General features: G+C 42.2%; 1 protein-coding gene across 2 annotated transcripts in view; it reads left to right on the forward strand.

Moving 5' to 3' along the window:
• The window catches only part of ube2e3 (ubiquitin-conjugating enzyme E2E 3 (UBC4/5 homolog, yeast)), a 182,755-nt gene extending 160,180 nt beyond the window's left edge, over positions 1-22,575 (forward strand). For both annotated transcript variants that reach the window (XM_028806205.2, XM_028806204.2), the window contains exon 6: positions 21,432-22,575. In XM_028806205.2, coding sequence (XP_028662038.1) covers positions 21,432-21,529 — 98 coding nt within the window. In that variant the 3' untranslated portion in view covers positions 21,530-22,575. The remainder of the gene's footprint in view (positions 1-21,431) is intronic.
• Positions 22,576-25,741: the final 3,166 nt, after the last annotated feature.

Here is a 25,741-nt window from a genome sequence, read left to right on the forward strand (position 1 = left end):
TAACCTATTTTGTTTCGTTTATGTGGTAAATCTTGCATTATGACCTTTACATGACGTATACTGTCACTCTGTATATTTTGGAGCACATTTTTCCTGTTGCCTGTTCCTGTTTTCCTCAGGACTGGACCCATGGCCAATTGTTGTTTTGGCCGGTTAATTCAACGCATACCTATTTTCATGTAGAAAAATATTTCTAAGGTATGTACTGTACCTCTTTGACGTTCCTGAAGAAACCATATCCACAAGGCTTCATCCACGATTTTACACATGGGTTTTTTCTCGTACAACGACTGGACAGTGTGGTGTAGCGGGTCCACAGCTCAAGTCAAAAAGGCCACTTTTTAAATAAATAATCGCTGCACTCGCGGCTTACGTGATGCGGGCGATCCTAGCTTAAGTGCACAGGTGAGGAGTCTTCCACATCCGTAGTTGTATCCGTCCCCATGATAAATAGAAGCGCGAGGCGGCTAGGGGGAGAACAGGAAAGAACGGGAGGTTAATGGAGAAGGAAGCAGATAGAGGAAAGCCGGTGCAGGAGAGCGAGCGAGTGAGCGAGAGCAGATTTGATGGAGCAAAGGCAGGCAGCTGGGAGGTGAACCCCTGCAGATGAACGTTTGTGCGACACTTGGTGGGGCTGAAGAAAGCGGTCGCTCCAGCTGAGCGATCACGGAGCTGGAGTGACCAGTATCGAAGACGACTGGCCGTCGAAAGGCAGCGGCAGTCATGGAGGCTTTGGGTTGGTTTAGCCCCAGTGTGAGCATCCTGACTGATGGAGCCCAATGTAGCCAAGGATCAGAGGGCTACCGGACCAGTGTGGAAGGCAGCTGCACCTGCAGGTAGAGCGACTTCCCTGTTGCGAAGCCCGAGAAGCAGAGGACCTGCCAGGTAGAAAGAAGAAGGCACCGTGGAAAATTCATAAAGGAATATGTAAACGGAAATCACTCTGAAAGTAGGAGCCCTGTCACCTTCCAGGAAAGAAGGAAGTGCATACATATAATATAAAGAAGAACTCTAGATTAAAAAAATGTTTTTTTATTTTATTTTAACAGGCTGGTTAATCCGTCGGCCAGTTAATGCGAGGCCAGTTAAGAGGGATTGTACTGTGTATGTATATATAGTATATATATAGTCACAAGAATAGACAAGTGCCATAAAATGTTTTGGGGCAGCCACCTGTATAGTGTTTCCTGGCTGTAAAGTTGGTTTCAATTGTGTACAGTTGTGTACAACTTTTATTCCAAAACAGAACTGATTTTGCTGGCACAAAGATGGTGTCTTTAAAGGAGAGCAGAGGAAGTGATGCCATTATTGGGCTTGGAACCAGAGGTGGCGTCATCTGTAGGACCAGAAGTGACATCATCAGGGCCAGGCGGAATTTCCTGTAACTGGTCTGAAGAGAAGTGAGAGAAACAGTTAGTGCACTACGCTACCCCTTGGTCTGACATGGGATTACTCTCATTCAGGCCTGTTAGCTGCTTGCCATGTAAACGTTTTTGACAATATATATAGATAGATAGATAGATAGATACTTTATTAATCCCAATGGGAAATTCACATTCTCCAGCAGCAGCATACTGATACAATAAATAATATTAAATTAAAGAATGATAATAATGCAGGTGAAAAACAGACAATAACTTTGTATAATGTTAAATGTTAATGTTTACCCCCCCGGGTGGAATTGAAGAGTCGCATAGTTTGGGGGATAGATAGATACTTTATTAATCCCAAGGGGAAATTCACATACTCCGGCAGCACCTTACTGATACAAAAAACAATATTAAATTAAAGATTGATAATAATGCAGGTAAAAACAGACAATAACTTTATATAATGTTAACGTTTACCCCCCCCCCGGGTGGAATTGAAGAGTCACATAGTTTGGGGGAGGAACGATCTCCTCAGTCTGTCAGTGGAGCAGGACGGTGACAGCAGTCTGTCACTGAAGCTGCTCCTCTGTCTAGAGATGACACTGCTTAGTGGATGCAGTGGATTCTCCATAATTGACAGGAGTCTGCTCAGCGCCCGTCGCTCTGCCACAGATGTCAAACTGTCTAGCTCCATGCCAACAATAGAGCCTGCCTTCCTCACCAGTTTGTCCAGGCGTGAGGCATCTTTCTTCTTAATGCTGCCTCCCCAGCACACCACCGCGTAGAAGAGGGTGCTCGCCACAACCGTCTGATAGAACATCTGCAGCATCTTATTGCAGATGTTGAAGGACGCCAGCCTTCTAAGGAAGTATAGTCGGCTCTGTCCTTTCTTACACAGAGCATCAGTATTGGCAGTCCAGTCCAGTTTATCATCCAGCTGCACTCCCAGGTATTTATAGGTCTGCACCCTCTGCACTCATTCACCTCTGATGATCACAGGGTCTATGAGGGGTCTGGGCCTCCTAAAATCCACCACCAGCTCCTTGGTTTTGCTGGTGTTCAGGTGTAGGTGGTTTGAGTCGCACCATTTAACAAAGTCATTGATTAGGTCCCTATACTCCTTCTCCTGCCCACTCCTGATGCAGCCCATGATAGCAGTGTCATCAGTGAACTTTTGCATGTGGCAGGACTCTGAGTTGTATTGGAAATCTGATGTATATAGGCTGAACAGGGCCGGAGAAAGTACAGTCCCCTGTGGTGCTCCTGTGTTGCTGACCACAATGTCAGACGTGCAGTTCCCAAGACGCACATACTGAGGTCTGTCTTTAAGATAGTCCACGATCCATGCCACCAGGTATGAATCTACTCCCATCTCTGTCAGCTTGTCCCTAAGGAGCAGAGGTTGGATTGTGTTGAAGGCGCTAGAGAAGTCTAGAAACATAATTCTTACAGCACCACTGCCTCTGTCCAAGTGAGAGAGGGATCGGTGTAGCGCATAGATGATGGCATCCTCCGCTCCCACCTTCTCCTGATATGCAAACTGCAGAGGGTCGAGGGTGTGTTGAAACTGTGGCCTCAGGTGGTGAAGCAGCAGCCTCTTCATGGTCTTCATCACATGTGATGTCAGAGCAACAGGCCGGAAGTCATTCAGCTCACTAGGACGTGATACCTTTGGGACTGGGGTGATGCAAGATGTTTTCCAAAGCCTCGGGACTCTCCCCTGTTCCAGGCTCAGGTTGAAGATGCGCTGTAGAGGACCCCCCAGCTCCGATGCACAGATATATTTACTATATATAGATATATACACTGCTATAGTGACTTCAAAAAAGAAATAAAACCTCAATTCCAAAAAAGTTGAGACAGTTTCAAAAATGCTAATACAAAACAAAAAGGAGAGGGTTGTGAATTCTGTTTACCCTGTACTGGATTGAAAACACTTACAGCAAGACATTAATTGAATTTTATTGTTTTTTTTTTTTTGTTTTGTTATTTTTATTATGCACTCACATCAAATTATATTGACTGCAGTGTACTCCACAAAAGTTTGGCCAGTTGAGTGTTTCCCACTGTGTCCCCATACCGTTTATTTTATAAACACTTATTAAACATTGGGCACTGAAGGCATAAATTGGTTACGTTTAGAATTTTCCCCCATTTGTCTATTATGCAGGTCTTCACTTGTATGAGGCCTTCATTGTCGTATTCTGTGCTTCATAGTACAGCAAGCCGGGCAGGATAGCGGACAGCCCAATCTTGTACCCCCACTCTCTGCTTACGCAGCCATGCATCTGTAATCAGGGCAGAATGTGGTTTGGCCTTATCCTGTTGGAGAATACAGGGACGTTGGTATATGTTGCTGCAGAATTTCCTTGTATCTTTCTGCATTGATGGTATCCTCACAGATGTGAAAGTTACCCATGCCACAGGCAGTGACACACACCCCAATACCATGGCAGATGTTGGCTTTTGGACCCGATGCTAATATCAGCTTGGATGGCCCTTTTCCTTTTTGGCCTGGAGAGCACAGTGACTGTTTTTTCAAAAACTATTTGAATTGCTGACTAGTCGAACCACACGACATGATTCCACGATGATACTTCTCATCTCAGGTGAGACATGAGCCCGGAGAAGTCGGTGGCCCTTCTGGACAGTGATGTACAGCTTGTGCTTTGTGTTTCAGAGCCTTAACTTGCATCTGTGGATCCGGTGGTGAATGGCGTTTAATGACAAAAGGTTCACTGAATTAGTTCCAATCCCATGTCCTGATATCCATTACAGACGCGTCACAATTTTTAAGACAGTTTTTGGCATCTGAAGGATCAGAGATCACGCCCATTCAGAAGTGGTTTTCGGCCTTGCTCCTTACGCATCAAAATTTAAATGGATTCCTTGAATCTTTTAATTATTTTGTGCACCGCAGAAGGTGAAATGCCCATAAGTCTACTGATTTGTCTTTAGGGAATGTTGGATTATTTGTGACGCATGTATTACCAAAATGGTGAGCCTCAATGCATCCTTGCTCTTGAAGGACTAGGCCCTTTTTGGAGGCTCATTATATACTAGAACATGATTGTCTCCCCTGTGTCTCATCCCCGCGTTATTTCAACGTGTCACGTCATTATTAGTCCTAAACTACTTCTGTCCCAGCTTTTTGGAATTAAGGTCGTAAATGATTTAGAACATTAGAATAATCTGGACGAGAAGAGGCCATTCAGCCCAACAAAGCTCGCCAGTCCTATCCACTTATTTCTTCCAAAAAAACATCAAGTTGAGTTTTGAAAGTCCCCAACGTCTTACTGTCTACCACACTACTTGGTAGCTTATTCCAAGTGTCTATCGTTCTTTGAGTATAGAAGAACTTCCTAATGTTTGTGTGAAATTTACCCTTCATAAGTTTCCAGCGGTGTCCCCGTGTTCTTCTTGAACTCATTTTGAAGTCACCATCTCGATCCACTGGACTAATTCCCTTCATCATTTTAAACACTTCAATCCTGTCACCTCTTAATCTTCTTTTGCTTAAACTGTAAAGGCTCAGCTCTTTTAATCTTTCCTCATCACTCACCCCCTGTAGCCCTGGAATCAGCCTAGTCGCTCATCTCTGGACCTTCTTCTAGCACTGTTATGTCCTTTTTGTAGCCTGGAGACCAAAACTGCACATAGGACTCCAGATGAGGCCTCACCAGTGTATTATAAAGGTTGAGCATAACCTCCTGTGACTTGTACTCCACACATCAAGGCGCTATATGACCTGACATTCTGTTAGCCTTCTTAATGGCTTCTGAACAATGTCGGGAAGTCGATAGCTTAGAGTTCACTACGACTCCTAAATCCTTCTCATAAGGTGGACTCTCAGTTTTCTGACCACCCATTGTGTATTCAAACCTCATATTTTTACTTCCTATGTGTAATTCTTTACATTTACTGACATTGAATTTCATCTGCCCAATCCTTTATGCTATCCAAGTCCTTCTGTAATGATATAACGGATTCCAAATTATCTGCTAATCTTCCTATCTTGGTATCATCTGCAAACTTAACCAGCTTGTTACTTATATTCCTATCTAAATCATTTATATATATTAAATATAGCAGCGGCCTCAGCACTGACCCCTGCTGGTCACCACTCTTAACATCGGCCAGTTCTGATGATGTTCCTCACGCCATCACCCTCTGCTTCCTGTGTCTGAGCCAATTCTGCACCCGTCTAAAAACATCACCCTGAACTCCCACTTCTTTTAATTTGATGCCCACCCTCTCATGCGGCACCTTATCAAATGCTTTCTGAAAGTCAAGATAAATAATCTCATCTGCTCAACTTTGATTGTATCCTTTTATTGCCTCCTCATAGAATTCTAGCAGGTTAGTAAAACACAACCTCCCTCTTCTGACCCCACACTGACTGTTCCTAATAACTCCTGTTCTTGCCAGGTGTTGCTCAATCTTATCCTTAATAATTCCTTCCATTAATTTTCCTGTGATGCATGTTAAGCTTACTGGCCTATAGTTTCTTGGATCTGCCCGGTCACCCTTTTTATATAATGGGATGATATTTGCCGTTTTCCAGTCCTTCTGAATCTCTCCAGTGCGCAGTGACATCCTAAAAATATGTGTCAAGGATTTATATTTGTACTCGCTAGCCTCCTTAAGAACTTGGGGGTAAATATTATCTGGTCCTGGTGATTTGTTTGATTTCAGCTTATTTAATCTGAGCAGCACTTCTCCCGCAATTTCCAAATCCCTCAGTACCTCCTTAGTAGTCCCTGTTACTGCTCTGAGGTTATCCACTTGCTCACTTGTAAACACCTCAGAAAAACGTAAGTTTAGGGCATCCGCTACTTCACTGTTGGTATCTTTTAATTCTCCTTTACTATTTCTGATGCATTTCACCTCCTCCTTGACTGTTCTTTTACTACTAAAATACTGAAAGAATCTCTTAGGGTCGTCACGCACCTTATCTGCTCTATTCCTCTCCAACTGTCTTTTAGCCTCCCTGATATCCTGCTTGATGGTTGCCCTCATGTTCTCATACACTCTATGATTCACTTTGCAATCATTCGTCTTATATGCCTTATAAAGCAGTTTTTTCCTTTTGAACTTCTAAAAGTCTTTATTAATCCACCATGGAGTTTTTTTTTTGTTTCCTGTTAATTCCAAATTTAGGTCTGTATCTGTCCTGCATTACATATAAAACATTTTTAAACCTGTTCCACTGCTCCTCGACTGTCTCCACAGTTAAAAGCTTATCCCAGGGTATCCTGCTTAGATTTTGTCGCATCTGCTCAAAATTAGCCCTACCAAAGTTCAATTTAACAATTTTAGTCTCTGCATCTGCACTCTTATAAAATCCAGAGAATTGTATTACATTATGGTCACGTGACCCTAGTGGTTCAATCACCTCCACATCCTCAATTCTATCCTGATTATTACAAAATACTAAATCCAGACAGGCTTCACCCCTTGTTTGCGCTTACTGTTGAGAGTGCACTGATGTGGCCGCCCAGCTGCATGTCCTAATAGCTCTCTGACTTGTCTTCTCACAGTTGAATGTGGGAATAAGACATGACAGACCAATGGACGGTTGCTTTTAAAAACGATACACAGCCCAAATAATGGCGTGCACTCTCATCCTTTGAATGCAGTGTACCATGTCTGGACCTATTTATGTACACTATATTGCCAAAAGTATTGAGACCCCCCTCCAAATCATTGAATTCAGGTGTTCCAATCACTTCCATGGCCACAGGTCTATAAACTTGAGCACCTCAGCATGCAGACGGCCTCTATAAACATTTGTGTTTGAATGGGCTGCTCTCAGGAGAAACTCAGTAAATTCAAGTCTGGTACCGTGATAGGATGCCTCCTGTGCAATAAGTCCATTTGTGAAATTTCCTCGCAACTAAATATTCCACGGTCAACTGTTAGTGGTATTATAACAAAGTGGAAGCAACTGGGAACAACAGCAACTCGGCCAAAAAGTGGTAGGCCACGTCAAATTACAGAGTGGGGACAGCGCATGCTGAGGTGTGCAGAAGTCGCCAACTTCCTGCAGTGTCCATAGCCACAGACCTCCAGAATAGCTCAAGAACAGTGCAGCGTAAAGAGAGAGCTTCATGGAATGAATGGGTCTCCACGGCCAAGCAGCTGCAGCCAAGCCTGAAATCATCAAGTGCAATGCAAAGCGTCAGATGCAGTGGTGTAAAGCCCACCGCCACTGGACTCTAGAGCGGTGGAGACGTGTCCTGGAGTGATGAACCACGCAATCCGATGGACAAGTCTGACCAGTAGAATGGGACTGGCCTTACTGCATTGTGCCAAATGTGAAGTTTGGGTGTGGGGTTGTTTTTCTGGGGTTGGGTTTGGCCCCTAAGTGCCAGTGAAAGGAACTCTTAATGTTTCAGCATACAAAGCCATTTTGGACAATTTCATGCCCCCAACGTTGTAGGAACAGTTTAGGGATGGCAACATGACTGCACACACACTAGTGCACAAAGCAAGGTCTGTAAAGAAATGGAGGAGCGGGTTTTGTGTGGAGGAACTTGACTGGCCTGCACAGAGCCCTGACCTCAACCTGACAGAACACCTTTGGGATGAATTAGAGACTGAGGAGACTGCGACTGAGCCAGGCCTTCTTGTCCAACATCAGTGCCTGACCTCACAAATGCTCTCCTGGTCACAAATTCTCATAAACACACTTCTACACCTCATGAAAAAGCCTTCCCAGAAGAGGTGAAGCCATTATAGCTGCAAAGGTGGGCCGACTCCATATTAAAGCCTATGTATTAAGAATGGGATGTCATTAAAGTTCACATGTGTGTAAAGGCAGGTGTCCCAATACTTTTGGCAATATGGTGTATTTATTTACTTAAAGAGCTTCTGTAAAAAGCCAAATTCCCCCCTGGGAGCAAATAAAGTCCATCCATTCAGATTGGTCCTTCCATCCTTGTTCTTTCCAGCTTATCCATTTCAAGGTTATGTGGAGCTGGTGTGTGACAGAAACTGTACTTGGACACGAGCAACATCAAACCCACCCACACTTAATCATATGGGCAGACTTTTAAGTTGTCACTTAACCTGCAAGTCTTTAGAGTGTGTGAGAAGACCCAAGAGAGAAGAATAAGGGAAGTCTACACAAGTTCGGTTGCAGCAAGTAAATCTGAAGACAAATTTCAAACCAAGCGGCCATCACTTCACCCGTAGTCTGTGACAGAGATGAAATGTGCTGCTCCATATGTTCATTCCAAAATAAAATGTATGAGGCTGTTTGAAAACTTCCACAGAAGTCACATAAGCTCATAATGCTGCTCTAAAACACAAGGCAGACATGATACATGACGCATTAATGACAGCACAGAAGACGTTCAGTTAGGTCCATGTTGCATTAGACGACTTTTCCAGTCATTTTCAGTCATAGACCTTATTTACTTAATCTTAGCCACTCGGAGGCCGTCAGCAGTGTGATACAATTGTCTAATGTGACATAATTAACGAATGAGACCAACTAGTCTGCTACTGGCTACGACTAAATTAAACTGGTTTGATTTTCCTGTTAATTGGAGGGGGCGGGCTCTGTATGCAGGAACCAATGAATGCTCAGTTGAAATGTCAATTAACAAGGTAAGGAATACACGTGTTTTGAAACTCACAAATAGAAGAGAAGCTCATCCGTCTGATGTCTTGTATTTTATTATTATTATTACCAGGCTTATTTTAACTTCACCTGTTTGTTGTCTGGTACAAATCTTGTAATCGATATTTAACCCACTTCCTATTGTCCAAGTGACTGGAAATTTTGCACACTTACTCACTTCTGATGACAATACATGAATCAATAATCAGTTTCACTAATTGATCAATTAATCCATGTTAAGAAATGAAATATTCATATGAAGAATAGTTCAAGATTTCACCAATAGATGGTGCTAGTAACGGATAGAAATATTAAAGGAAGTATTAAAATATTGATTACAAAATTATAGTAAAACAAACCCAAGACTAAAAAGTTGAAAATAATATATATAAAAAATACTTATTAAGTTAAAAAGTGTGCTAAAAAGTAAAAAATAAGTCTCTCATACATCACTCGTAAAATAAAAGGTGGGCGCTTTTGCTAAGATTTTAAGAAGTGTTTTTTGAATGTTGATTGAGGAAAAGTGCCCACGCTTTTATTTTATGAGTGATGTATGAGAGACTTATTTTTTACTTTTTAGCACACTTTTTAACTTAATATAAGCGTGGTTTTTACAAAGTATTTATATATATATATATATATATTTTACATACCTTATCAGAATGGAAAAAAAGAAAGTGATGAGATCGCTGCGGCTGTTAACCCTTCATAAAGCGCCGCTCCATCAGGCAACACGTTATTGGCTGTCAGGGGTGAGCACGGCTGTGCTGGAAGATCGGCACTCAGTCAGTAAATGTCTCATGGACTGCCATTTTCAGTGTAATTTGACGTGGAGCAGCAACAAGATCAGCCACTGTGACCAGCAAATCTGACACACACTCTACAGCAAAAAAAGTCATCTAATGTGACATCGGCTTTAGTGGGACTGCTAAAAGAAAGTGCGTTCTGGGCACTTATAATGTTTTTGAAGCCAACATAATGTCCATAAGTGGATCTAAAATGTGACAAATGCAGCGAGAGCACACAAGTTACATATTTGAATGATAGGAGAGCAACTGGCATGCCATCTTCACTTGGTGCAATTAAGACATGTCCTGTTTGCTGGCTAATTCTGAACAAGTGCCCAGCCATGAAGAAGTAATAAAAAAAACATCACATCACTTGGGTAAGGCACCCTGAAAATAACTACAGGAGTTCTGAAATAAGGAATGGATCTTGAGTTGGGGTGTTTTATTGTAAAGCGGGGATAAATGAACAAAAATGTCGGGAATTACAGCAGGAGTAGTTCGTGACATTTTACTTTTTATGAATTTAAATTACCCGTTAAGTGTTTGATTAACCGTTGTTAACCTGCTAATATTTCTGGAATGTTCTAATTAAGACAAATAGAATTGATTTCCAGCAACTTGATTGACGAAGCGTCGCCTTTCAAAAAGAGCTCTATAGAGTTTAATGAGATGTGATATGTCAGACCATCCTGATTAATTTTGGTATTGATAAGCCCATGCAGCTTTGATACATTTACATTTGACTTTGTTGTTACAGATTTTTAAGCAGTATTTATCCTCCATTACTCAAGAGATAATGTCACTGAACAGATTTGACAATCAGGTAGCCCATAGTGATCCTGTCATTCAAAATTCACATTATTAGGGCTTATAATCTTGATAAAAGAGGTAGCGTTGTCAAAGTATCTCAATAAAAAGCACTTGATGTGCACATGCCTGCTTTTATTGTTTTCACTTGTCACTAATAATGAATGCATTTGGCATTAATTAGTAATATTTTGAACTTAATAATTAACGAAGAACTAAAAGACAATCACAGTTATTACTGTAGCAGCTTTTTGCACAAAACGGTCATGAATTCAAGCTTAGGACCAGAGAGAAAAGATGAGAAGCCTTCCAATCAGCCACCAGAGCAGAAAATCAACAGAAACAACCAAGAAACATGAAAAATAACAACATAAAGCTAACAAAAGAACAGAAATAAAGAAAATAAATACAGGCCAGGGAATAAACTCTAGTTGTCTTATGACCAAAATCTTATAATGATTTTCTGAATATATAAAATCAATATATTTGCCGATTTTGTGCAGCAATTTTATGTCACGTTTTTATATCTTGTTTTTATGTCATGTTTTTGTTCCGCTTTAAATGATAAATAAGCCCCTTATTTTAAAACCTACATATATGTTTGGTATCATTCTTTTCAGAATTTATCGAACTTTAATGTGATGTTGTTAGATTTTCAGATTTTAAATTATAATCTAAAATATCAAGAAAGTTGTGGTTTTTAATATTAAGAAAGTCGTGGTTTTGCGGCCTACCAGGTTGCAAGTGGGGGTTGGCCCCCATATATGTATGTGTGTGTGTGTGTGTGTGTGTGTGTGTGTGTGTATATATATATATATATATATATATATATATATATATATATATATATATATATATATATATATATATTTATATATAATATATATTCATGGCATTCGTAGTCTGAATCACAATCTGATTGTATCGGTGGTTACCTACCAGGTAACACTTGTTGTTGGTCTGCAAGTCGGCTAACATCCGCCACGGTGCCCTCTTTCAGTTGCGAGAAGCAGATCATAGAATGTTGCATAGTTTACTGCAGAGAGTACGCAACACGTGTTTTGCTGTAATTCTGGGCTCATCAGGCGTACACACTCACTGCACCCCCTCTCTGGGATCGAACCTCGGACGTCAGTGTCATGCAGAATGACTGGGGTAATTACATTCATACAGTCTTCAGGCTGTTAAATAAATGAACCACACGCCGTGGCGCAACGTAAAGAGGCTTCGACGCTGACATCCGAGGTTCAATCCCCGGGAGGGAGTGCAGTGAGTGTGTACGCCTGATGAGCCCAGAATTAGGGTGAAACACGTGTCGCGTACTCTTTGCATTATTTGACAGTAAACAATGCAATATATATATATAATATATATGGCAAAATCAAAGTTGTAAGCTTGCACTGTAGGATTTATTTGTATTGTCACAGAAGAAATTCTGGCAATAGTGTTTGTGATTAAGCACAACTTAGTGAGCAGATGAAGTGACACTCAGCACTGTTTGTGACAGATCAGCAGTCGTTACCCACAGCAGCTACTCCTCTTTGTGGCCATCACGTTGTCTCACTGACCGTCTAACATTTTTACATGTTTGATATCTCTGGGCCTTTCCTTAATTTAGACCTCCCAAAGTTTACCTCCTCATAAAGTCAGCTTTTTTTTATTTTTGGATCAAACACTGACAAGGCTGTTGTGTATGTGGGCTGCTTTTTAAAAGTCTCGGCCTCTTGTCTCAAGGCTTTCTGTCTGTTGTGCCACATCCTCTTAGGCGGTCAGAAGCTTTTGTCGGTTTTCTTCATGGTTCCCCACATCCATCTGTAATAGGCCTCATTTCCTTTCTACTCTATAATTGAAACAGCAGGTTTGGAATGTCGGTGGATAGACTATTAACACATTCATTTAATATTTTGAATAAATCTTATATAGTGGCTGGCAAGTCTGGAATGCAGTCAGTACGATTTTAATAAGATGGAAATCTTCCAGCGTGAAACTGTTCAAATCCATCTTCAGAATAAATTTTGAACAATTCACACTTTTTTTCTTTTAATATCATGCCTTTTTATGGCTAAAATGTGTATGAGTGTTTATTTTATTGCTAATAACTTAGCAATTAAATTTAAGATAATTATTATCCAAGCAGCAAATTTGCTAGCAGTGGGTTGACACGTCTGATCGCACAAGAGACAGCAGCTGAAATTCTGTCACAGTCATTTCCCAAACCTACTCTTTAGTCCCCAAAAATGTCTTTTCAGTCTGCCAACCCCACAAATAATCCATAAGAAGTGCCGGTTGGCACCACTTGGACGGTTGCATGCACTTTATTGTCATTTAAATAAAATGCTAGAAAATAAATCATGAGCAGAGACTTAGAGAATGTCTTAGAAGTTCAAATGTTAAATCACAATGCATGCAGAGTGGGGCTGTTACTACGTGTGGACTCGCACTGACCTCTCCGGTCCTCCACGACAAGAAGCGTACAGCCTTGCACCTTGGGGGTTTGAATGAAACACTCTTTAATCCAATTGTTTTTGTGAATCAATGTTATAATTTGTCTGTAGTTCTCCGCACGTGGATTTATAGCACTTACAGCATTTAGAGATGTAAAACATTTTGAGAATATGTTTAGTTCCAGTACTGACTTGTGGGGTTCTGAAATGCATCCCCGCTGCGTCAGGTCCGTTAAGTTGGGAGTCGTCCTCTCAGTCTGTATCTCTCGCCACAGCATGAATAAGGAATAAGCCGTGCCTCAGTGAAGTCTGAGAGGATTTTGCGTATTCTCCTCGTGTTGGTGTTTGGGTTCTCCTTTGGATTTCCTCCAACATCCCCAAAGATGTCCAACTTTGGTTAATTAGTAATTATTGATTGCCCCCGAGTGAATGTGAGTGTGGTACGGTGTTTGAGTGGGTGCTGTAGTGGCCTAGCCCACCCGGTCTAGGACCGTTTACAGCCTTGATCCATGTGTTGCTGGGATAGACCCTGGCCTTGCTGTAGTCTCACATGGTCAGATGGGTATTCTCAAACAAGAGCACACATCTGGAGACAACTCGCTAAAAGTGTGAAGTTTATAGCAGTAAAATCCTGGGCTACAAAGGCTCCACCCACAGGACTTCTTCCTAAAATACCCGTCCCAAGTTTCTCCAGTCCATGCGTTTTAAACTACCGCCGGGGTTTCAGGGAGACAGGAAAGGATACCAAACAAAAGACTTGACTCTGAGAGAAAATCAAAACCTAAAATTGCTGTTATCCACTCAGGAGCTCAGTAGCACAAGGAAATGGAACTTATTGAGGACCCAGGAGTACTTCCGGTGCCAGGGTGACTACCTGATGGAAGTACTTCTGGGTCAATATTGTAGGGAGTGCATCTCCCTGCAGCACCCCCTTGCGGCACCCAGGGACCCCATCAGGGCTGTGGAGCTGGATTACATTTCCCAGCATGCCCTACTGGTTTCATACTGGGCACCGATATCCAGGGCCACTGCCATCTAGCATCCTGAGGGAATAAAGATTCCCTAACAATGTCTTCTTCTGGTGGGATGTACGTCCATCTTCTCCGGCTATCACTTCCTCTCTCCTGGTTGGGATGCCCATCTGCCTGTTCGGAGTCTCCCGTCTGGGTCAGGAACAATCCCCTCCTCTAGTCGGGATGCCCTTCCAACCCCTGTGGCATTTACACATTGCAATAAGCACTGCCAGAGTGGAGACAGACAAACTGCAGCCACGTGTTTGAGAAGCCTCTCTGTCTGTTACGATATCTTTCTGTCATTTTGACTATTGCATCACTATTTGACATAACAACTGCAAAGAGAGTTTTGATGAGGATTGTGGTCTATGAATATACAAAGTTGTTGCGGCATGTTTTAATTTCTACTTTTTAGTGTTAAATTTCTTTAGCTACTCGTTTAGCTGTGCAGTCAGAAGGTGGATGCTATGCGTCTACTGGTGTCGTTAGGCCGATTTGTTGATTTGGGTGTTTTGAGTACTGAAATCTGCATCTCTTGCAGCTCTTCATTATAAGCTGTCTTCTTGACGGTCCTTTTGACGGAATGTGACACACCGTTTACCTCAACAGCATATTTTGCAGTTCATATTTTCATGAATCGAGATGCCAGTTCTTTCAAGCCTACATCGACTCCTACATGAGCATCGTAACGCTGAACAACAGAGAGCACACACCTGCGACAGCAAATCATTCATATTTATCTCTCATGCACTGATGCTATCGAATGCCGCTGTATAATCTGATGCTACAGAAAGGTTTTTCCCTTGCATCAGATTATGCTAATTTTTAGTATGCGCAATGTGCTCTCTCTCCTTCAATGTGTCACACGTTTATATGTCTTAATTGCGTTTTCTTAGGAGACTTTTGACTGTGGACGGTTCATCGTAAACCGAAGCTTGCTGTGTGTCTGCCCAAGTTATCGAGATCACCTCTGATCTTTGCAGTTCAAAATCCCTGCCCCTACTTTGAGCGCCGCCTTCATGAGGTGTTGGATTGGTTTAGAAACATGACAGTCAGTGAGCCGTCTAATTGTTACCACCCACTTTTAGGCAAAACGGTTGCCTCCAGACATGTACAGTATTTACCTGGCTTCAGCTAGAATCGTCTTGCTGTGATGTTGACTTGGCTAAAGTGTATTTGTTCTGCTTTGTTGCAGACTGGAAAAAGAATAGTTTTGAACATCGTTAGAGCAAAAACGTCACTTTAGTCAGGACTGCTTGAAATAAATATGTAGCTAAGTGCTTTTTTGTAGTTTTTAGTTATGAACTTCCCCAAAATCAATTGTTCCTGTGTATAGTTACTAGCATAATGATCATATGTTGCAGTACGAGTGGCAATTAATGTTACACCCCACAGACCGCATGCCCCGGGCTTCTCAGTCAAGCTGCCAGACACATGGTGGATGCTGCAGGGGTAAGTCATATTTTCAACTCTCCCTAAGCCCTTTCTAAATTTCTTTAATTTTATTTGATACTAGCTGTCCTCCCCACAGCTCCGCACGTGTAGTAGTGAAACAGGACAAACTTTAAAAATCAATAAAATAAATTAAAAAACAATGTAATAATTTGTATTGAGAAGAATTTATATTGATAGTTTTTGTATCTGAGGGCCTCTTGATATACAATATTTTTGGTTTTGCTATCAGGGGAGAATGTAACGATGATCTCTTTGCCAAAAATGTAAAAAGTTGGCAAGGTATCTCTGGCCAAGCGGAAGGCAGGTACACTCCAACGTCAAGCATTGGCACTGTATCTGATCATGTTCAGCTCTGATGGGAGAGTGTCCTCCACGTGAGGATAAGAGCACATTGCTGTGATATCTCAGCCAATGAGTAGCTACCCTTTAAAACACACATAGCTCTGATCTCTCTCTCGAAAATGTCAAACATTACTCTTTAACAATCTCTAGATGATAATGTCTGCTGAACAAACAGGTATCACTAGCTAAGAGGAGGCGAGGTGGTGAGAAGTAGAGCGACTTGAACAGAGACCACAGCCTGTCTCTCGGATTTGCGCGAATAAATCGGTGCCGCAACCAAACTCTAATACTTAGCATTTTGAGAGAAGTCGCAAAATCAACTGGAATGTTCAAGCAAATTATAGAAAAAAACCCAATCTAAATCCATTAAATAGTTCTCTCATGAAAATGGGACAGACATACAGACAAACATTGGATTTTATATTTAGGGAGATTTATGTATATTATTTGTAGGGTGTTGTACCGTGTTAGTCATTATGGATGTAGTGAGAAGTCAAGCAAAATAACACCTTTTATTGGCTAACTAAAAAGATTACAATATGCAAGCTTCATCTTGTGTGAAGAAGGGGCCCGAGATGCCTCGAAAGCTTGTGTATATTATTTGGAAACGCTCGAGTGTAGTTTTTGTATGTTTAATTAAAAAAAAAGAAAGAAAGAAGTTAGCATTTATTCTTTTATCATGGTGTCACAGTACTTTACTTTGGTGTAGTGTACAACATTGCCTTGTGTACCGTATTTACGCATGTACCACGCGCACATTTTTTCCCGAAAATCAGGTGCGCGTCATACACAAGGAAATTTTTTTCTGTAATGTTTACTTCTTGTGCTTGGGCTCGCTCGCTCTCTCTCTCTCTCTCTCTCGCGCGCGACGGAAGAAAGAAAAACTTTTGTCATGCAACAAAAGCAGAAGGAAAAACGTGCCCTAAACGCTTCCTATACAATCACAATGCGCGTCGTACACGGGGCAAAGAGGTTTTCGCGATTTTCTCTATTTTCTTTGTAAAAATTAGGGTGCGCATCTTACACGAGGGCGCGTGGTACATGAGTAAAAGCGGTATATTTTGGATGAGAGGGGCAATGCACTCAATTTTGGGGGTGCAGCTTGTATCCTACTAGGCACTTCACTGATCTTGTTCATCCTGCTCTCATAGAGTAAAGAGCTCTCTGCACATTTGTTTCATATTTCATATGTACAGTACATTGTTTTGCTTAAAAAGTCCACTTTTGTGTTGCACTGATGCTTCCAAAGCGTGCAATGTCAGTGATGCGACTTAGTGAGCAAAGTAAAGGTGTTAGATAAACTTTGTGCTGGAATGCCAACAGCCACTATTGGCCACGACCGGCTGACTGGAGACATCAAGTTCTGCCAATCCCATCATCGATCTCAGCCTCAAAGTTAACCATCAACTCGTTTCCAGCAAATTCTTTGACCAGGATGAAAGTTGCTGTATATTACTGTGTGTCTGCGATGGGCTGGTGCCCTCTCTGGGGTTTGTTCCTGCCTTGTGCCCTATGCTAGCTGGGGTAGGCTCCAGTAGACCAAGAGAGACTCTATTCAGGACTAACTGGGTTGGAAATTGACTAATGTGTCTTTCATGATAGCTTAAAAGACCATAACCATCAAAAGAAAAAAAGACAGTGATGATCATCGCTGTCTCAGGAACAAGTGGAGAACTGAAATGAATCGGGGATGTGGAGGTGTTGGCCTGTCAAATCTGAGTCAGAGTTCATGGGTGTCTTTTTTAAAATGCTTTTTACTGACAGTTTATATCAGAATAGAAGTTAATTTGCAAGTATTTATTGACAAAAATAACTGAAATTTGACACCATTAAATATGTAATAAATGTATTAATTGATAAAGGATCACAAGTATCACATGTGCAACTAAATTACTAGATACTGTAGATGGGATATCTATTAACATTTTTTAGCATTTTGTGAATTTTTTAACCCAGCAGTATGGCAGAACTTTATTACACAAGTGTGGGAGTTCTTAGACGTAATCAATGGCTGTTTTTGAACAAAGTATTTTACACCATCATTGCAGGGGAGGCCCATCTGGATTTAATATTTTGTAATAATCAGGATTGAATTGACAGCGTAAAGATGATTGGACCACTTGAGTCACGTGACCATAATATAACGCGTTAACTTGAACAGTGGAGAATTTAGCTTGTAAATCGATCAATAAAGTTCATTAGCTTTAGTTATTTTGTGTCACTTCTTAATAAAATGTATCTTACTATGAGATATAAACAGTATTTAAACTTTTTAACTTTTTAATTTATTTTATTAGGAATTTCTGGGAGGTTTCACTTTCTCTCATTTGCGGGTTTACGATTCACAGATTCTTCTATTTGCGAGTTTGTAATCAGCAATTACATGGAAAATATTTTGAAAGTTTGGCGAGTAGTAAACGGGTAAAATATCCCCACAATGCTATGCATTTTGAATTAAAGATGGGACTCTCAGCCAGCGAATGAGGGGGAGTGGCAGGCAAACACAAAGCATTATGGGAACAACATCTTTCCTATTTACTGTGAACACCACTTTCCCAGGAAGTAACTGTTAATATTTGTTAACACAAATTGTATACATTTGGCACATTTTGACCATGTGCCTGGCTATCAGACATGTGGATTATGCAACAGGAGTTACTTCAAAAAAATGTATTTTCTTTTTTCCTTGGACATTTGTCACATCATCTGCTGCTGTTCAGAATTAGTCACTGCTGGGCTCTCTTGAGTTTCAATATTCAAGATTTCATCATTAAAAGTTTTTCTCGGCTACCACTAAAAAACTACATGGGGTAAGTAGCACTTTAAAAAATACTGTTTTTTGGTGGAGTATTCCTTTAATGAGACGACAGTAAGGTATATCCTGAAAATTCTTGAAACTGTCGCTGCGGCCACACCAGCAGGTGTGAAGATGGTGGTGGTTGTTGCAGTATACAGTAAGTACATATCATTTATATATACAGTCATATGAAAAGGTTTGGGAACCCCTCTTAATTCTTTGGATGTTTGTTTCTCATTGGCTGAGCTTTCAAAGTAGCAACTTCCTTTTAATATCTGACATGCCTTATGGAAACAGTAGGATTTCAGCAGTGACATTAAATTTATTGGATTAACTGAAAATATGCAATATGCATCATAACAAAATTAGACAGGTGCATAAATGTGGGCACCCGAACAGAGATATGACATCAATACTTAGTTGAGCCTCCTTTTGCAAATCTAACAGCCTCTAGACGCTGTCCTCCTATAGCCTTTGACGAGTGTCTGGATTCTGGATGGAGGTATTTCTGACCATTCTTCATACAAAATCTCTCCAGTTCAGTTCAATTTGATGGACAGCGGGCTTCAGATCATCCCATAGATTTTCAATGATATTCAAGTCAGGGGATTGTGACGGCCATTCCAGAACATTGTACTTCTCCCTCTGCATGAATGCCTTTGTAGATTTTCAACTGTGTTTTGGGTCATTGTCTTGTTGGAATATCCAACCCCTACGTAACTTCAACTTTGTGACTGATGCTTGAACATTATCCTGAAGAATTTGTTGATCTTGGGTTGAAAGCTTTGAGTAAAGTGTGGCCCAGGAGGCTTCAGGAATTTAAGGCTGCATTTCATCTGCCTGGTGTAACAGACACCCGGGATTCTTACCCGGCTGGGATTCCTCTCCAGACGGTATGTTTCACTTCTTTCCATAAATGTTCGATGGGATTGAAATCAAGGCTCACAGCAGGTCACTTCAGGACAGTCCAATGTTTTGTTCTTCTTAGCCATTCTTAGGTCCTTTTCGCTGTGTGTTTTGGCCCCTTATCCTGTTGGAGGGTCCATGAGCAGTGCCTGAGACTGAACTTTCAGGCTCTGGGCAGGACATTTCACTCCAGAATGCCTTGATAGTATTGAGATTTCATTGTTCCCTACACAGACTCAAGGCACCCTGTGCCAGATGCAGCAAAGCAGCCCCAAAACAGAACTGAGCCTCCTTCATGTTTCACGGTAGGTATGGTGGTCTTTTCTTTGGAAGCTCGTTTTTCATCTGTGGTCACAGAGCTGATGCGATTTGCCAAAAAGCGCCAGTTGTGTCTCATCTGTCCAAAGGAAACATTGTGACTTGTCGATATGTGTTTTTAGCAAATTCCAGTTTGGTTTTTTTTATGTGGAGTCCTCCTGGGTGGTCTTACATTGAGCCCACTGTCACTCAGATGCTGCGATCAGACACTGATGGCCCCTGACCTTGGAGTTCAGCAGCTATCTCTTCGGAAATTGTCTTTGGCTTTTTTGTCTTCACAAGGAATAACTGTACTTTGGGAAGTCATCACTATAAAAACTGTTAGGTAAAAATAAAAACATAACATGCATTACTTGAAAGCTTTGGGTAAAATGGGGAGGCTTCAGGAATTGAAGGCTGCATTTCATCTGCCTGGTGTAACAGACAACCGGGATTCTTACCCAGCTGGGATGCCTCCATAATGGAAGGCGCTTGCATGTGGCAAAACCTCCCCTGGGAAAACACGGAAGCTCAGCCCTGCTGTGGCGTGTAGAGAATGGTGAGAGCCCTCATTTGCAGGGCTGCTGCCACACCCAAAATGGCAGCAGTGAGGAGATCGTGGAACACCTGGAGCACTTCGGGGGGCTCTGTAAGAGGGGCCTGCTGCCACAACTCAAAGAGCCAGAGTCGGGAGGAGGTGGACAAAGCTTACTAGAAGAGGAGGAGGAGGAGGAGGAGGAGGAGGAGGAATGGAGGCAGAGAGAAAGAAGAAAGGGGACAATGCATTGGTGCTAATCGGTGCTTGTGCTTTGTGTCGCTGTGGGGAGCGAAGGAAAGGCGTTTCCACAGCTGAATAAAGGAGTGTGTTGTGGGAAACTCTTGGCCTCTGTGTCTGTTGTGTCCGGGGTTTGGCGAGCTGTACACTGCCCTGGTGTCCACACTAATTTTTAATTTTCTCAACACTGGACCCTGTTTTGTTTCCTTTTTTTAATCTTTTAATACATTTTTTTTAGCACCATGTCCTGTTGCTTTATTTAGAGCTGAAGTTGATGAAACCTTTTGCCTTTTTAGTATTTGTTTCACCGTCCTCTGTTTTGTTAGCACTTGGCCTTAAGTGCATATCCGTGACGTCCCAGTCTACTCCCATTGTGTTTTATTATTACAATCCGTACTCTCAAACAGTTTGCTGGTTTAAATTGAGCACACTACGCCGGGCTTAAAGCCAACCTGCTGTGGAAGGTGCCACATTAAAATGAGAACTGAGTGCCCCCCAGATTATTGTTTACCATTTTGTGTACTTTGACACTACAGATACTCAATGCAAAAAGAACCTTTAGAGAAACAAGAATCTTCTCACTCTGTCGAGCCATTTGTAATTTCAAGGCCGAGTTGAATTTGTTTGACACGAACGGAGCGAGGTAGCTAGAGAATGTGGACTGTGGCGGCCTTTCATGTTTGTGTGTCAAAGGGCAGAATGTGCTGCATAGCTGAACTGGAGGGCCGCGGAGTCAGTCTGCTGGTTTACTTGGCTGTCTGATGTTTCAATTTCCATTTATTTATCTATTTTACCTTTTCTCTTTTGCAGCGGACCCTCTTGTCGGGAGCATAGCCACTCAGTATTTGACCAACAGAGCAGAGCATGACAGGATAGCCAGACAGTGGACCAAGAGATACGCCACATAAATAAAATGTCCTCTTGTGCAGTGTGAAGAACCAGGAGGCGACTTTACAATGTGCAACAAATCTTTATAGCCTTTACAATACGGACTTCTGTGTATATGTTATACTGATTCTACTCTCGACTTTTATCCTTTGAAGACTGGACGAAGATTCAAAGACGGTAAACGTGACTGGAGTAGAATTTTGTAGCTGTAGATTTAGTTATGTTTAAATACCTACTTGCAAGTCTTGCTTCTTTGGGATATCAAAATGTATTTTGTGATGTAATAAGGAAAATGTTCCTAAAGTCAACCAAATATTATGGTGCATTTTAGCCTAATCCATTATCTGTATGAAGTTAAATAAAATAGCTGTAGATTATTAGGAATTATGTCATTTATATTAAACCCAGATCCATTTCCAGTTATGTGGTACATGCTGTTGTGAACTCTGTTTTACCTTTGTCAATTTGTAATGAAGAGATTTCATCTAACCCTTTTGTAGCTCAATGAGAGAGGAAGAAAGAAAGAAAGAGAAAAAGCAAACATGTTGAGCAACCACTGTAACATCCCAAAACACAATAAACTTGTTCCCCAGGGTGACGTGTTGTTCCTGCCCCCTGCCGTCTTAGGACATGACAGGGCAAAGCGAAGACGAGGAGGACACAAAAGGAAGGAGGGACGGCGGACGGGAGAGAAACACGAGAATTCTGCGTTTATAAGGTGAGGTCAGGAGGAGCAGCGGCCCGACAGAGAAGCACAAGTGCCGCCACCGCCGCTGGTGGTCTCCTGAGGCCGCAGGTCAACGTCTTATTTTAGTCTTTTTTTTTTGTTTTGTTTTGTTTGTTTTGTTGTTTTTTTGTTATTTTTAACAGCTGTGGATAAATGATACAAGTGTACATGATGATATCTCTTTTAATGTTAAGGAGACTATTGTACATTACTTTGGAGCTTGCAATAATCAGATCTACTTTTACAGTTAATAACAACATTTAAAAATAAATGATATGTAATGAAAAAAATTAAATGGTTTTCACAGTGGTTTACATTAAAATACCTTTGAACACAGTTTATATTTTCATTTAGTTTTTATAAATTGTCAAGTTTTATTTAAAAGATTTCACAGTGGGGGGGGGGGGGATGTATGAAGCGTATGACTTCTGCCTATTTATTCAAAATGTCATATTAATGCAGAGTTTTACAGAAGTAGGTGCAACGTATTTATATTAAAAGTATTGTGACGGCAATGCGAAGGTGACAAGCTTTATTTACCGTCATGTGTTCACTGCTGTTTAACATGAGCGGTTTGCACGTCGGCAGAAAACAAACTTTCTAGAAATGTAAAAAGCAAATACAGTAATCCCTCCTACATCGCGGGGGTTGCATTCCAGAGCCACCCGCGAAATAAGAAAATCTGCGAAGTAGAAACCATATGTTTATATGGTTATTTTTATATTGTCATGCTTGGGTCACAGATTTGCGCAGAAACACAGGAGGTTGTAGAGAGACAGGAATGTTATTCAAACACTGCAAACAAACATTTGTCTCTTTTTCAAAAGTTTAAACTGTGCTCCATGACAAGACAGAGATGACAGTTCTGTCTCACAATTAAAAGAATGCAAACATATCTTCCTCTTCAAAGGAGTGCGCATCAGGAGCAGAGCATGTCAGAGAGATAGAGAAAAGCAAACAAATCAATAGGGCTGTTTGGCTTTTAAGTATGCGAAGCACCGCGGCACAAAGCTGTTGAAGGCGGCAGCTCACACCCCCTCCGTCAGGAGCAGGGAGAGAGAGAGACAGAGAAAAACAAACAATCGAAAATCAATACGTGCCCTTCGTGCTTTTAAGTATGCGAAGCACCGTACAGCATGTCGCTTCAGGAAGCAGCTGCACAGAAGGTAGCAACGTGAAGATAATCTTTCAGCATTTTTAGACAATCGTCCGTATCGTCTAGGTGTGCAAACAGCCCCCCTGCTCAATCCCCCTACATCAGGATCAGAGAAAGTCAGCGCAAGAGAGAGAGAAAAGTAAGTTGGGTAGCTTCTCAGCCATCTGCCAATAGCGTCCCTTGTATGAAATCAACTGGGCAAACCAACTGAGGAAGCATGTACCAGAAATTAAAAGACCCATTGTCCGCAGAAATCCGCGAACCAGTAAAAAATCTGCGATATGCTTACATATAAAATCCGCAATGGAGTGAAGCCGCGAAAGGCGAAGCGCGATATAGCGAGGGATTACTGTACAGCAACACTAAGGTGCTCTGATGTTGTGTGGCAGTGCCCACCTGCTGCCACCCACCGAGTTAAAAAACATCTCGGTACTAACCTGGCACCGTCCACAGTTTAGAAACGAATCACAAATTTCCTCGACATACATTGAAACTGACAAAAGTAATCGGCATCCGCTGCTCTTCACTCCGCAGAGCCGACCCTTTCGCTTCTGATGTTGGACAAATTAGAACACTCTGGACGAGAACAGGCCATTCAGCCCAACAGAGCTCGCCAGTCCTATCCACTTATTTCTTCTTAAATCTGCTGGTAGCCCCTTCATGATAAAAGAAAAACCCACAATTGTCTCTGAAATAACTTGAAACTGGCAAAAGTCATTGGCACCCCTTACTGTTTAGCAAAAATTGGACTTTGCTTTAGAGCAGGGGTTCTCAATCACGGTCCTGGAGGGCTGCAGGTTTTTGTTCCAACCCAGTTGCTTAATAAGAAGCCCTTACCACAATTACAACAGCGGGTCCAGATGGAGTATCGCAACGACTGCTGAAGGTCTTTGCATTGGAGCTGGGGAGTCCTCTACAGCGCATCTTCAACCTGAGCCTGGAACAGGGGAGAGTCCCGAGGCTTTGGAAAACATCTTGGATCACCCCAGTCCCAAAGGTATCACGTCCTAGTGAGCTAAATGACTTCCGGCCTGTCGCTCTGACGTCACATGTGATGAAGACCATGGAGCGGCTGCTGCTTCACCACCTGAGGCCACAGGTCCGCCACGCCCTCGACCCTCTGCAGTTCGCATACCAGGAGAAGGTGGGAGCGGAGGATGCCATCATCTCTGTGCTACACCGAACCCTCTCTCACTTGGACAGAGGCAGTGGTGCAGTAAGAATTATGTTTCTGGACTTCTCTAGCGCCTTCAACACCATCCAACCTCTGCTCCTTAGGGGCAAGCTGACAGAAATGGGAGTAGATTCATACCTGGTGTCCTGGATCGTGGACTATCTTACAGACAGACCTCAGTATGTGCGTCTCTGGAACTGCAGGTCTGACATTGTGGTCAGCAGCACAGGAGCGCCGTAGGGGACTGTACTTTCTCCTATCCTGCTCAGCCATCGGACTTCCAATACAACTTGGAGTCCTGCCATGTGCAAAAGTTCGCTGACGACACTGCTATCGTGAGCAGGAGGAGGAGTATAGGAACCTAATCAAGGACTTTATTCAATGGTGCGACTCAAACCACCTACACCTGAACACCAGCAAAACCAAGGAGCTGGTGGTGGATTTTAGGAGGCCCAGGCCCCTCATGGACCCCGTGATCATCAGAGGTGACTGTGTGCAGATGGTGCAGACCTATAAATACCTGGGAGTGCAGCTGAATGATAAATTGGACTGGACTGCAAATACTGATGCTCTGTGCAAGAGAGGACAGAGCCAACTATACTTCCTTAGAAGGCTGGCATCCTTCAACATCTGCAATAAGATGCTGCAGATGTTCTATCAGACGGTTGTGGCGAGCGCCCTCTTCTACGCGGTGGTGTGCTGGGGAGGCAGCATTAAGAGGAAAGACGCCTCACGCCTGGACAAACTGGTGAGGAAGGCAAGCTCTATTGTTGGCATGGAGCTGGACAGTTTGACATCTGTGTCAGAGCGACGGGAGCTGAGCAGACTCCTGTCAATCATGGAGAATCCACTGAACAGGATCATCTCCAGACAGAGGAGCAGCTTCAGTGACAGACTGCTGTCACCGTCCTGCTCCACGGACAGACTGAGGAGATCATTCCTCCACCACACTATGTGACTCTTCAATTCCACCCGGGGGGGGGGGGGTAAACGTTAACATTATACAAAGTTATTGTCCGTTATACCTGCATTGTTATCACTCTTTAATATTGTTTTTATCAATATGCTGCTGCTGGAGTATGGGAATTTCCCCTTGGGATTAATAAAGTATCTATCTATCTATCTATCTATCTATCTATCTATCTATCTATCTATCGCTGGCTACTATACCAAAT

Source organism: Erpetoichthys calabaricus, chromosome 8, assembly GCF_900747795.2.
Source record: "Erpetoichthys calabaricus chromosome 8, fErpCal1.3, whole genome shotgun sequence".
NCBI lineage: Eukaryota > Metazoa > Chordata > Cladistia > Polypteriformes > Polypteridae > Erpetoichthys > Erpetoichthys calabaricus.